This window comes from Rhyacophila brunnea, unplaced genomic scaffold (assembly GCF_057557595.1).
Source record: "Rhyacophila brunnea isolate RB1 unplaced genomic scaffold, BYU_Rbru_1.0 scaffold_1, whole genome shotgun sequence".
NCBI lineage: Eukaryota > Metazoa > Arthropoda > Insecta > Trichoptera > Rhyacophilidae > Rhyacophila > Rhyacophila brunnea.
In genome coordinates, this window is record NW_028232751.1 from 4,184,592 (window position 1) to 4,200,057 (window position 15,466).

The window sequence follows — 15,466 nt, forward strand, 5'->3', positions numbered from 1 at the left end:
TCACTGTAAATAGACTGTAAAAACTTAAGTAGTGTGGAAACTAAGCTAGCCGTTAGTGATTCGGATTGTGGCAATCTGTACCGATACATGCTTTGAAAAATATAGAAATCACAGGAGTAAGTAAAGTCAATAAGATATCCAAAGAAATCAAAAAAGATTTGTTTGCTATGATTTAATTTTTATCCAATCCTGATCATAAAGAAAACTATGTATGTAAATACAGCAAAATAATATTATTTATTATCACTATGTATTAAATTTTGAAATTATAAAATTTATAATGCATTTCGTACGGTTTCTCGTTGTTTTTATTTTTAAAGTACCAAATGTCAATCTGACGTTCAATCATTTGTTTACGTAAGGAATTGCAAATGGCAGACAATAATAAATTCGCTGCCTAGGCAACGGAACAATTCTAAACTATAACAGTATTCTGTATAATCGTGACGATTGCAGTATCATACTGTGGCGTAAAGGTAGTGCGTTCGGCTGATAACCGAACAATCGGTGGTTCGAATCCAATCGAGTGCGTTTATTTTTGTGTGAAAAAATAAATTATGTGATACATGTCACACGCCAAAAATACACTCTGATCTGATTTTCCAAACGCGCCTAAAGAAGTATAACTTCAAAAAGTCATTAAACCACCCCATAAAAGCCCCCATGCTATTTGGATCAATGGAAACATTTCTTAGTCAATAAGGAAATTTTTGCCAATTCGAAATTCAGTTCTCTACCTCAGGTGACGACTTCACCCACCCATACATTCAGTTCAACGTCAATTATACAATAAGGAGTATAAGGACTCGTGAAATTAATAAATCTACTCTATTAGTAAATTAATGTTATTTATTTATTGATTAATGTTTACAGTTTATTTGACAACTCGACACTCCATATTAAGGATGTCAATATGCACTCGATGGAGCCAAAATATTTGGTGAACTGTGCTAGAATAATATCTTCAAATACATATGCCACCCGCGGAATCGTTCATACAGTCGACAAAGTTTTGGTAAGTGCAAATAATAATCAACCTACAGCTAAACAACTTAAGCACGGACCTGCGCAGAAGCATACTAACTTTCGTGCGCATGTAGTAAGTGTGTACACAGGGAACTCAGAAATAATGGGAACTGAAATACATAACGGGTAAGGCGATAGCAGGTAACCGACTCGAGTAAGGAAGAATCCGGGTTAAACTTACACACGTGTCAATAATACGTTTTACGTCGAATGCTGAAAACTGCTCTCGGTTTATGCATTTACGTTCATTTAATGTTGGTGTATTACACACACCATTGCACGTGCATAATGCGTGCTTCATTTTCGTAGGACACTCACACATCCAAAATCCTGCTTCACCATGCGGCGTATTGAATATGGCCTATTGGTATTCTATTTATTATCTGTTCTGTGTGTGTACACGATACAATAGTATATATTTACAGTTTTATAATCTCTCGATTGGGGTATTACAAAAAACCTTTACAAAGACAAGCAAGAGAAATTATTGTTTTTAATGTGACCGAATATTTAAAAGTGATGGTAAACCCGTTTAATTATAATGATATGTAGATATATATTATGTATTATAAACTATTGTAATTTCTTTCTGTTTTCAACTAATTTCAACATAGCAGAAATAAAATAATGGCAATGAGCTCATTTTTAAACATTCATAATTCGGAAACACCTCAGATATCTTGACAATATTGGTACCGGGCGGAACTCAAACGGCCATGGGATTCCGACTAATGGGCTTTACCAATTTAGCCACATGCAAAATACATAATCACGACTAAATTAACCAATAACTTTACCTTTTGTCAAATTTAGTTAATATCAGCCGCCATTGTAATGTAATTTTGAATCAAGGTATTGACAATGGGTATTTACGTAATATTATAGCTAACAATCTCAGACAATAATTAATCAAAGATCTAATTATGTATACAATCAATATCAAATTCCTTTGATAATCATCCAATCAAGCGATTCATTAACCTGTCAATTAAATAGTCGTTCCACACATATTTTGTTTGTCCTAATACGACATAAAACTATTTAATACTTAATTCACATCTAAATTACTATACATCCTCAAAATGTAATGCAGTGTACAAGTGCATACAATAAATAACCATTATAAATCAATTATGTATCCACATACCAAAAATGTAGTATACTTAGTAATTGAACAATTACAAATGGCAACCCCCCTAAATAAACAAACAACTACAAATTCCTAAACAGCGGCAGGATCTCTCCAAATTTTGGTACCTATTGACATACTTACAATATCTAATAATTTGTATTAAGAGCGTACTTCAGTGAAACGGCAAATAATTTTCAACAGTAGGTGCGACGAAATTTCTCACTAGTCGCCAATCGGAGACCGACAGTCGAGGTGTCCGCATGTCGATTTGTTTTGTCATGGCGTCGGATTAATGTATTCTTAAATCGTGCAAATATGACTAAAAACTTTACGTATGTACTTAAAAAAGAAAACATGTCAATGAATGTACTATTATTATTAGTAATATAATAATAAACATAACATTAAATGGACGCATGTTGGATTTTTATGACAAATTATATTTCGTTCGGCACGCGTCATTTACACAATCCGCGCATCGCCTAGCCAAGATCTTTTTAGACCATGCCTCAACTGTATCGAGTATAGCCTTAAACAATGTTTTTATGCAACGAATAAATAATTGAACAGATTCAAGAATGTAGCACTGTGTGTTCAATAAAGAATGCTATATTTATAAATTTAGTCAAATATTTATTCGTTGAATAAAAAAATAGGTTCATTTTGTTGTTTCTTCCGCAATTAAATGAGCAATTCGAGTCAGGACACTATAAATTACATTTAACTTTTGTTATGACTACCTATTAAGACTCCGCTGTATATTAATTATCATTATTATATTATTCGTATATCCTGTGACGGATATACGGACCCATGAATGATGTGGGGGATGATGAATGGGAGTGGAAAATTAGGTACAACTCGGAACTATACCGCTTATACCAAGATTCAAAAATCTCCACCTTCATAAAACTCCAGAGGCTAAACTGGGCAGGCCATGTCCAGCGCATGCCTGAGTCACGGATACCGAAAAAGATCCTCGAAGGAAACCCAGGGGGGAAAAGGCTAGTGGGAAAGCCATGCACACGATGAGGTGATAACATTACAAAAGATGCCAACGAGCTGATAAAAATTAGGAACTGGAAAAGACGTGTTGAGGACCGTTCCGGCTGGCGGACGTCGATGGAGGAGGCCAGGGCTCGACTTGAGGTGTAGCTACATCGAAGAAGAAGTATATTAATTATATTATAATTTTCAGATGCCTGTTACAAGAACTATTGCTCAAATCATAAGCGAGACTCCCAACCTATCCACCTTGAATAGCAGTAAGTATTAAAATGAATTATATTGGCTATTTCAGTCAACTAACCATAATAATATTAACGTAGTTATCTAGTTTTATGTATATTTTATAAAAATAAGTTCATTTTTTTGTCTTCTTCATCGTGTAATATCAATAGCTACAATATGTCGCTCCAGAAGTTGACGAAGGCAACACTATTTTCCTCGGCTTCTCGGCTAGGATCTCGTCGAAATTGCAGATTACTGGGCAAGCCTTGCATGAAAATAGGTGCTCCATGCTTTCCATTTCAGATTTTTTTATTATATCAAATGGCCAAATTATATTTCCCACAAGACAGAGCGATAGTGTTGGGGATTTAATGAACCGAAACGGTGCTCCGGTCATTTCGAGCCCTAGATATTTTGATATTTTGCTATAAATGAATAAAAAAATGAGTCAAATTTTTAAAAACTAGTGTAGTTTTTTTCTAATATAATATGTTAGTACAATATTCAACTATCATGGAATTATTTAAAACTATCTATAAATAATTGATAATGTATATCTGAAAAAGACCAATGCATGCATTGATCTTATTTGCACATACAATCGTGGTTTTGCCTTATATAGATTGAATTCACATGCTATTTTTTATGTACACGGCCGAATTTACTCATGAAATGGCATACATATTAGGGCCCAACTGTGAATATTTAAAGAACAAATGTATTTGGTTAAAAATAAGAAAATTAGTTATAATTAAATCTTGTAAAACTAAATAAACTTAACAGCTGCTATGTGAACACCCACGATGGCCGCGCGGCTTAAGCGTCGGCCTATAGCGTCGTGGGCCCCAGGTTCAAATCCTGGATTTAGCAAGTACACATATTGTTTTTCAATTTGTGTATGAGCCAGAGTATGGCCCTAATACGTTGAGCAAGTGGCTGACATCCATTTGTCGTAAAAACAATATTATCTGTTAATTCAAACCTCCACTCTGTGGAGACCCATGTGATCTTATTAGGATCGGACATGGTCGAAAAAAAAATGTGAATAAGTCGCTTTAAGTTAAGATGTAAAAAATTGTTTTTTTTCGATACCTGGTCAATACCCGCTCTTTCAAAAAGGATGTAGCTATGTATCATAATAAATAGTTCATTGTCGATTATACTTATCTTTCAGTTCTTAAAAAGACTGGATTGGCAACGAGCTTGGATGGAACTGAAATTTGGACAATATTTGCACCGACTAACGCCGCATTTGAAAAGTTGAATCCTGCATTGCTGTCGAAATTCATGAACGGAGTCGGGGATACCTGTGTTACAAGTTAGTAAATACAATATAATCATTCTTGTTTTACAAACTGGTCTGACTAAAGATATCACCTTGTCAATTTTTTTCGATTGCGTCATTTGCGTCAAAGAAAATCGTTGCTGCCCGTGTCCTGCAATATAAACAATATCCTCATAATAAAGAATTCATAAAAAAATCTTTAGCTAAAACGATCTTTAGCTATTCAACATACATAATTTTGAAAAACACTTCTGAGAAAATATATCATAACCAATAGAAAAAATCTTGTTGAAAAAAGTAAGCCACCCGGCTTTAATCGAATCAACATCTCTTGGGATTACGCCCCGGCGGCGCATTATCCTCTATGCTACAAGGCGACATACTAATTGCGACAAATTTTAACTATTGGCGTTTTTAATATCTGCTCATCAGCGCTCTTCGTAATCAAGCTACTTTGGCAATCGGTTTTTGCTTATTAAATCAAAGTAGACACCTACTACTTTAATTACTAACCGACGTCACGGCTTTCACCAATATTTTTATGATGTAACTTACTTGAACTTGCTAATAATTTTTAATTAACTATTTCTTTTATTCAACGAATAATTCACAAGATTTAAGAATGTACCATTCTTATTATTGAACATACATAAATTTGAAAAACACTAGCTATTCGCTTAATCAACGATAATACAATCATTGATAAGAGGATGGCATAAAATGAGAAGAATCATAACATCATAAATGAATTTTTCAAAACTAATATTTAACAGAAAACTTGTTTTATTTTAGATGTAATTAAACATCACATGCTGTCAAATGCGTTCTGCTCTGCAAATGTCAAACTCAATAAGCACATAAGGATAAAAAATGCATTGGGTGAACTCTTAGATATGACCATGCCTTCGTCAAAGGACTCCAATAAAGTTGAAACAATGGTATTTATTTTATTTTTTTTATTAAGGAAACAAACAGTTACATATTGATTACAAATTTTTAAAATATAATAATGAAAAGTTATTGCAACCAGCAAAGTTTCCATGTATAAATAATTATAATATAGTTAAGCCCAACAAGATAGAGAGTAAGAATAACATAAATATAAAGAAAATTACATAAGAAAATTACATGAGAAAAGTGAGGAAGAATAATGAATTTAAATTATACACAAAAAAGTAACATTTTTAGAAAAATATATACCTAAGAATATATATCTATTTATACAAAATTTTGGAGATAGCGCGTTTAAATGAAACAGGTGAATTATTAAAAGGATCAACGTTGGAGAAATACATATTATAATTTAAACAAGAGCGCCGAATAAAAGAGGTTTGTGCATAATTAGAATCGCTACGACTGACATGGTACAAAGTTTGGTTTCGCGTAAATCTTGATGGACAATGGAAACCCACCCTTTCGAGTAGGTTTGGCGAGTCAACAAACTTACACATTTAAACACAACTTAAACTATTAAAGTACCTATGAATATTTAATTTATTATAATAAAAGTGAATACAACTGAAACCAATCCAGTTATTAAATTAACTGATAAATAATAATAATCCCACTAGCATTTGTACCCAGCTTCGCTTGTCGGGGTGGGGTTTCCTTGGTGTTTGTCTATTTTTACTGTTCCATTCTACTTCTTTCTGGTGGTTCCTCTGGCCCCCTATCAATTTTTCCAAGTTCAGACCATCTGCACAACGTCACAAGTAGTTGATGTTACTATCTACTATTTGGTTCGAAAAGAATTCTAGGATTATTCCTACATTTGCAAAAATGATAAATTTTCGAAAAACAAGAATTTTATATTTTTAAATCTTGTGTATTGTCTAATACAAATTTTAAAAAAATTTAGATGAATGATCCAGTTTTTCTCGTCGATGCTGCACCAGTTTCACATGCTGACATTACTGCTACAAATGGCGTCATCCATATTATTGATGACATCAAAATCCCGGATAATGGTAAGGCTTTCGTGAATACATAAAAAAGGTCAACACAAACGAATGTATTTTAGTTTTCATTTACATAATGATATCGTTATATTTGTAACTCTCCATAAATTCATTATTAAATTTGTTTGCAGTAAATTTAAACATAAAAAAAATAAAAATGCTGCAATTGGTTTTGGTGCTAATTCATGCATTTCTTCGTTCGCTAGATAAATGCATTGCAATGCATGCATAGCGTGTATACAAAATTCTAACTGTGTTTTACAGAAAAGTGCTCCACGTATCATAGGTTCAGCATATCTTACTTATCTTAATAATGTTCATTGCAGCTCAATCGATTACAACGTTACTTCAAAAAAATAAACTGACAAAATTCTATGATGCCATCGTCAAAGCTGGTATGCTGGATGAAGTAGAGAATCTCTCGAATGTCACATTTTTTGTGCCGACAGATAAAGCCATAGATGACCATTTTTCCAAGGAAGATTCACAGGAAACAAAGAGGATTGTTGAATTATCAGAAATCCAAGGTGACTATTATTATTACGGATTGAAATAACTTTGATATTTATTCTAAAACCATTATTTTAGTTATAGTACTGTAACCTATTTGGCTACAGTACCAATTTGACTATGAACCAATTTAAGGATTAACATCTTAAACCAAGGAATTAATAATTCTATATATTCGGCAAACTCAAACAAAAATTTATGTAATACTTTTTAAACATTAATTCAAAACACAGAATGGAACATTGGGATGAGGGCTCTTTTCTTCACCCCAAAACCCCATAAAATAATGCAATGTTTGAGATTCTAAAGACTTTAATTTTGCTGGCCTTTCACCCAATGGCTCCGGGCTTAATTCCCGGTTAGGTTACAATATAATTACTTACTCTAATATAATTATTATGAATTGATCATTGCCTGGGAGTTTTGCTACTGTAATTGGAAACGAAAATTGGAACGTCCTGTTGTGAAACAAGAAAACAAGAAAGAAAGAAAAATACTTAAGCCCTAAAATTATTAACACGCTATAAACACGCTAAAGCATGTTCCATGCCAAATATCTGATTTTCTACCTACTGAATCTCTGAATGCTGGTTTTCCAAATTAGAAAGAAAATTTATTTGTGAAATTAATCGAATCCAAAGGATTGAAACAATTTTACTTTTCTACAGACAAACATAATGTTGCAATGAAAATAATATTAGGCTAGGCGCAAGCGGGAGAGGAGACGTGGCAGGCGCGGGCGGGAGGGGAGAGCATAGCTTGCCGGCGCAACTTGACTTCACTAAATTTTCGCTCGGAGATCATGAGTAAAACATGTTCCATGTTAAAACAAGTAACTCAAGACTGTCATTACCTCACTGACAGCTGAGTGAAGAAGTCCCAAGTTTCAATTTAATAAATCGACAAGCATGTTTTGTCAAATTAAATTCTATCATAATAATACATCGGTCATAGTACCTACCTACTATGTACTTATATGTTTATTGGATTTGTGTGATTAATAACTTTCTTAAATTCACAGACAGACCATCGCAGAAAAATCTCCGCTCATTTGTCCTCCATCACATTACAAAGGGAGCTTTGCAAAGCTGTGACATGTCAAACAACTTAATGTCCAAAACATATGACAACGACAAGGATATCAGAGTTAACTTATACTCTACGGTAAATAGAATATATCTTTATTCACTTGTTTGAGTTAGAAACAAGGCTGCCACATGCCTGTAAATGGCGTTTGAGTTGTGCGCGCCGCTCAACGCCCCGCCGAGCGCACATACGCTGGACGCTAAGTTAGAATCAGTGTGTTAATAAAAAAGATCTCACTCATTTATCCGTGATATATTTTAAATAAGTATGACTTATGAAGTTTTATGCTGACTGTTTCACCATTGTATATGTTATTCCGGTATGTTTATATAGCGCCCAAAGATTCCTCGGTTGTACAAGATTGTCTATAATTGAGTCTATCTGTATAATCTATGCAGGCAACTTGACCTGAGCATTCTTAAATCTCCTGTGGCGTAGTCCAGCCATCTCAGTTTCGGTTGTTCAGGTCCTGCTGTGCTCTCGGTATTGTATAATAGCCTGACTTGCTGGTATCTATGCACGTGGCCGATCCAGCACAGTCTCTGCATTTTCATATATCACATCATCTTTCGTCCCCATAAAGTGTGTACAGGTCATTATACCTTGAACTCCAAATGCCATCTTCAAAGTCTCAAAGATTATATACCGTGAAAGCTTAGAAAACAATAATTTTATAATGTTCTAATTCTGTATCATATGTGCAATTTTCAGATGCCGCTACTTGTCTCAGAATTCACATACAATCGTGCAACTGTTGACTGCGCAAGGCTGCTGCATTTCGATGCCCAACAATGCGACAACATACTACATCAAATTGACAGGCCATTGATGCCTGTCGAAGGCACAATTATGGATATGATAAGAGAAAAACCTGAACTGTCTATGCTCAACGAGGTATGTTTAAACAATGCTTCATAATATTATGTGAATTCGCTTAACCGATAAAATGCGCAGATGACATTTTTTCATGTACACAGGATGTATATGGGGCTAATGTGTTTATTATTTAAGGTTGCTATTGCGGACTTTGTTAATATCGCGCCAGTTATATGACTTTGGCTTACCTTTGCGTCCCTCCCACTCTCTCTTATGTCCTGTCCAATTTATCGAACATTACTGGTTATGTGATACATTTACAAATAAACACAAAGTGATTGTTTTAATGTTTATTTTAATGTTTAATGTTAAGTCGATATATATTGAAATGAAATGGTACAAAGACGATGTGTTTGGAAAAGTCTAGTGATGAATTCTCATCTGGTCATCTTAGAATAAGTTAAATAAACAGATGTAGTGTTTCTATCCAAAAATATAATGAAATAGTTTGCCGGAGAATTTCAGCCAATTCCAATAATTGCCACATGGTTCGCCACCCATTATTTTTTTTCATAAAAAAACATTGACCTACAACACTGACAGTCAACGCAAGGTGTATGCTAAAAGTTACCTCATTTTCAATCGATCTATGCCCCAGACTTTTAACCTTCTGTTAGGGCCCTGGCCATGGCCCCCATATCCTGCAGCGGGCCCCCAGGTAAGATGTTTGGTGGGCCCCCTCACCTGTCGCTAAGGTTAAGAGCCGTGTAATGTGCTACAATAGTGATCCCCAAATGGTATTCTGCGGAACTGCAGGGTTCTGGCATTTTTAAATAAATCAACTTGAATTGTCGGCACAGTATCATATTATTAAGCAATGATCGCGACCCCCTTTGTGATAGCCAAGTAACATGCGGCCTTTCGCCGTATTAGATAAATAGTCGTTTTATTAGCCAGGAAACACACTAAAAATAATTATAAAATAAAATTCCATTCGCGAAATAGTTCCGCAGGCGACTTTTTTACTATTAGCGCGAATTTGTAGTGTGTTTATCCCGCTTAAGTGATCGACCCGCCACGCCGGGCCCCTTCTAAGCCCGGACCCCCAGGCTAGAGCCCTATAAGCCCACCCCTTGTGAGGGCCATGGCCCTGGCACCTAACTCCCCAACAAAACATGCGTGGCCATATCTGATGTGCACTTAACACCCATAAGTGGGATTGAACTCACCTCCTTTATGAATGCGGAGAAATTTAAATGACTGATCATATCGTTGAGATTTGCATGCAATGTGCCTATAATTGTTTCTGTGTGTTTTTCCATGTTGTCATGTATACCCACGGCTTTTTTTTGTAATGTAACGCGGTGGAACGGCGTTCCGGAACCTTTTTCACGGTATTTTTAATATTTCAAAAGCAATTAGATGAAACATTGTTCGCGCTTACATAACCATCCATATTTAGATAATTCGTCAAAATGATAAAATATGGCATTGTCATTCTCAAAGAATTATTTTCAGAACTAAGTTTGGGCCTACAAGAATTCACTGTAAAGTGTAAACCTTCACTTGCAAATTGAAAAATAAGTTTTTAACAAGTTTTTGAAGAACACAGAATTTTGTAATAATAATAATGTTCAAAAAATGATCCTTCTATTGACCAGAAAATATTGTAGGTTCACGTTAGACCATCTTTAGACACTTTTCGATTCTTCTAAATACATTGATTGGTGGTTACTCAGAGGAAGGCATTCAGCCATAGACACTGACACTAAGACAAGGAATTGAGATGATATGCCAGACGAGAATTGGATAAAACTTTAGAAATCACTATAAATTTTTATTCAAATATATGTTTTTACAATCCTATTTTTACAACTATAGTTTAACTGTGTGTATTTGTTTAACTTTAGATTTGACCTATCTAAAAATAATGTATAATTTTTATATGATTCATGGCACAGGAAAACCTGCTTTAAATTTCATTTAAATGATATTTGAATATAATTTTCTTTGGTAAAAAGCTTGAGAAGAAGTGAGTTCCAGCACCTATTTTATTAAAAAAAAGCCCTGTCCATATATACCTAATTTGAAATTCAAAGTACTCCAACAATTTTTTTTTTATTTCCAGATTATAAATAACACTGATATTGAGCTGATTCTCAGCACAAGTAACCAATTTACGTTTATTGCACCAACCAATGACGCATTCGAGAAATTAGGAAAGACTGCCTATGACATGATGCTGTCCAGCAAACCATTTACGGAAAAATTATTGAAGCAACACATCATACGTGGTAAGTTATCATTACCACTTCAAAACAATAATAGGTTCAACCCATTAAACGCTGGGAGGGGCATGGCGCTACCCGGTTGGCTGCGAATTTCCATGAAGAAAAAAAAAACATCTTTTTTGAAAATATATTAAAAGTATATCCTAAAGATTTATATTTCGGTTAAGTATTTCACCATGATTCTAAGAGATGGCAATGTGTGTACAACAATTAAAATTACAACGGTCGACCGGGGCTAGTACGGCTAGAACCTTGTAAAAAATTCGTTTTGGAAAGTGACATTGGTACTATAAAATCTTGACTATATAGAAGTGGTTAAGATCCATTCCTCGAAAAAACAAAAATCTGTTAATGCAAACTTCGATTCTATGGAAGCCCATATGATCTTATTAGGATTGGACAGGGTCTAGGACGATTTGGCACCGCGAACTGGCCTCCGCCGATTGGCCTCCGGTAATTGGCCGCCGGTACAATCGGACGCCGGCCCAATTAGACGCCGACCCAATTGGCCTCCGGGAGGATTGGACGCCGCACAGTTGAATTAAATGCGCAAAGGAATAGACGTACGTTACGATTTGTTGGAGTAAATAAGCAAGTCAGTTTAATATGCTTCTATCTTCTCAGTAGTTGTACCTTATACATTTCGCGCTTGACACATTTTTAATATAGATTGAGAATAATTATTATGCCGTATGATGTTTATTAAAAGAAAATAATTCTTCCGTCGCTAAAACTTAAAGATGTGCATAATCATTTAATTTATTGTCTATACATGGGTACTTATTTATATTTACAACAAATAATAAAAATAATGTTAGATTTTAGAATGAAAATAACATTATATTTCAGCGTTTTATCGACATAATATTATAATAAAGCTTAAACATATTGTATATTATTATGCATAAATGCGTATTTTAAGATAGTATGAAATTACAAACAAAATATTAGCTATTAGATTTCGGCATTCGGGATTTCGTCCGGCACCCAGTACTTAAGTAGTTTATCAATCAAACTACTGAAACATGTATACTTAGCAGATAACTTACTTAATATTTTGTTTATAATGTCATACTATCTTAAAATACGCATTTATGCATAATATTATACATGTTAAAGCTTTATTATAATATTAAATCGATAAAACGCTGAAATATAATGTTATTTTCATTCTAACATCTAACATTATTTTTAATATTTGTTGTAAATATAAATAAGTACCCATGTATAGACAATAAATTAATTGATTATGCACATCTTTAAGTTTTAACGAGGGAAGAATTATTTTCTTTTAATAAACATCATAAGGCATAATAATTATTCTGAATCTATATTAAAAATGTGTCAAGCGCGAAATGTATAAGGTACAACTACTGAGAAAATAGAAGCATATTAAACTGACTTGCTTATTTACTCCAACAAATCGTTACGTACGTCTATTCCTTTGCGCATTTAATTCAACTGTGCGGCGTCCAATCCTCCTGGAGGCCAATTGGGTCGGCGTCGAATTGGGTCAGCGTCCAATTGGGCTGGTGTCCGATTGTACCGGCGGCCAATTACCGGAGGCCAATCGGCGGAGGCCAGTTCGCGGTGCCAAATCGTCCCATTCCCATTGGACATGGTCAAAAGAAAAGGGAAGATGATTTAATATCTGTATGGCTGGTTTGAACTGTTTCTTTTTTTGAACTGCTTTCATTCCTATGTACCCACTGCGATTTTTTGCAATTTCCTGGAGTAATCCAGATAATAATAAATCAATAATTTCGGTACGATATATTACACTTGCAGTGGGTACATTGGAATAAAGACACTGGGTTATTACAAATAGCATATCCAAAAGAATAAACATTCTAATAAAAGAAAAATAAAAAATCGGTGTGTGTACTTATGTACACGCTTGAAGTTATACTTCTTTGGCGTAACAAAACAAAAACAAAACTTGTGATAAACTAGCTTCTTTGACTAGCTCTTAATTATCTTGTTAAATTACACACTCAAAAAAAGGACCGCTTATTGGAACGCTGTTGGTTTATTTCAATACACTTTAACTTATATTACTAAATTAAATAATGGTTTCTCGTTGTTTTTATTTTTAACGTACCAACTGTCACTCTGACGTTTAATGGTTTGTTTACGTAAGGAATTGCAAATGGCTGACAATAATAAATTCGCTGCCTAGACAACGGAACAATTATAAACTATAATATTATACTGTATAATCGTCACAATTGCAGTATCATACTGTGGCGTAAAGGTAGTGCGTTCGGCTGATAACCGAACAATCGGTGGTTCGAATCCAATCGAGTGCGTTTTTTTTTCATGTGAAAAAATAAATTATGTGTTTCTTGCAATGTAGTGAACAATTGTAACCTTTAGGCTACATGCAGTAATATCATACACATACTAAAATGAAATTCTAGGTTTACACATTGTATCGCTGATGTCGTATTTACTAATCTTCTTGTGTAATTTAGGAGTCGTTTGCTGTACTGCTTTGAAAGCGTCATGGCCATTCTCATCATCATTGAACACTCTCAATGGAAATAGCCTGATTATTGGCAACAACAAAATCGGCAACTCTAACATGACTCATTGCGATGATATGGCTACAAATGGAGTCATCCATTTTACTGATAACGTAAGAATTATTTAATGTAAAATAAAAATTCTAGTCAGTAACTCAACAAACAATAATAAATCATCACCATCAGCCAGAATCGACTCATTGTTGGATTAAGGCCTTCCCTAGCTCCTTCAGTCCATTGATCTTCACCGCCACATCCATTCACCTCACTTTAAGTTTTCGTTGATCTAGCAGGTTTAAGGACTGTCAGCTGACAGGTGCCTGAATATGTAGTATGTTTGTGTCTTAAGAGTTAAGTATTTAACCAATGTGTGCTACCAGTGCTCACGTAATCATGTGAAACATGGACCCTTGACATCAAAAAATATGAATAGTGGAACATAGCATGCTGGGCATAATGTGGATAGACCACAAAAGAAATCAATGAATATCTAGGCAGATAAGAATTCACAATGTGATAGAGATCGTAAAGCATATGAAATGGCTCTGGGCAGGAATATTGCTCAATGAGTGGACAACTACAGGACAAATTGCAATTATATATTATATCAAATAGAAATAATTTATATAAGAGGTTTCGGAATGATTACTTATAAATAACGATCACATATATTGAGTGATTTTTTTTAAATTACAAGGGGCTGCTACATACTTGCATGATATATTAGAGTAGCTGTCATTGCCTAGGACTATTCCTGTAACTTTTAAATCTCTGTTTTATGTACTTATTACTATTACAGATAATGCTGCCCGTTGAACTGAGGAAAAAAAATATTCTAGATCTTCCTTCATTAAAAATTACCCTTCTTTAAATGAATGTAAACTATCTAAAAAATGCCATATTTTTTGTTTTGTTTTAGGATTGTGATTATTTTTATTGTCAAATATTATTATATTCAATACATTTAAATTGAAAAGAAATATGGCACAGAAGTCAAATTATTTTAGTCGATATAGATTTGTTAGCTTCATATTTTTATCTTATTACAATAAGTAATTATTTATTACATAATCTGCCTTTAAAACATTTACAGGTAAAGGGTTACAAATTCATTTACAAAATTTATACCAATACAATAGGCTTATAAAATTTCCAATTATATCACGACAAATGGAATACCTAATTTTATAAGCACCTAAATGTAACAAAAACATTATAAAACTTAAAACAAAATTTTAAATATTTTGTAATTGTTACAAATTTGATGAACACTCACTTCATTGGATAAAACTGATCATTTCAATGAATATTCAATATAATCTTTGAGACTTTCACGGTTATTTGTTATCATAATAGAATATCTAATGTTCGCCAAACGTCTTCCTTCAGATTTAGGGAAATATAATATCTGAATTAAACTGTTAATATTGAATACATTTTTAAATGAATATTTACAACTGATAATACCTACTGTAATACCAACTTACTGTTTTCATATCTATACATTTTTAAATAAATATACTATGAAAATAAAATTTGTTTTCAATGTTGACAATGCTTCTTTTTGAGAAGCCAAGGTGGAATTCATCAACTATATTATTGACAAT

At 33.8% G+C, this 15,466-nt stretch overlaps 1 protein-coding gene across 1 annotated transcript in view; it reads left to right on the forward strand.

Moving 5' to 3' along the window:
• mfas (midline fasciclin) overlaps positions 1 to 15,386 on the forward strand; it is a 44,934-nt gene extending 29,548 nt beyond the window's left edge. The window contains exons 8-18 of the mRNA XM_085940585.1: positions 874 to 1,015; positions 3,357 to 3,423; positions 4,563 to 4,706; positions 5,466 to 5,611; positions 6,532 to 6,640; positions 6,958 to 7,158; positions 8,163 to 8,305; positions 8,939 to 9,121; positions 11,172 to 11,337; positions 13,809 to 13,972; positions 14,659 to 15,386. Coding sequence (XP_085796711.1) covers positions 874 to 1,015; positions 3,357 to 3,423; positions 4,563 to 4,706; positions 5,466 to 5,611; positions 6,532 to 6,640; positions 6,958 to 7,158; positions 8,163 to 8,305; positions 8,939 to 9,121; positions 11,172 to 11,337; positions 13,809 to 13,972; positions 14,659 to 14,730 — 1,537 coding nt within the window. The 3' untranslated portion in view covers positions 14,731 to 15,386. The remainder of the gene's footprint in view (positions 1 to 873; positions 1,016 to 3,356; positions 3,424 to 4,562; positions 4,707 to 5,465; positions 5,612 to 6,531; positions 6,641 to 6,957; positions 7,159 to 8,162; positions 8,306 to 8,938; positions 9,122 to 11,171; positions 11,338 to 13,808; positions 13,973 to 14,658) is intronic.
• The last annotated feature ends 80 nt before the right edge of the window (positions 15,387 to 15,466 follow it).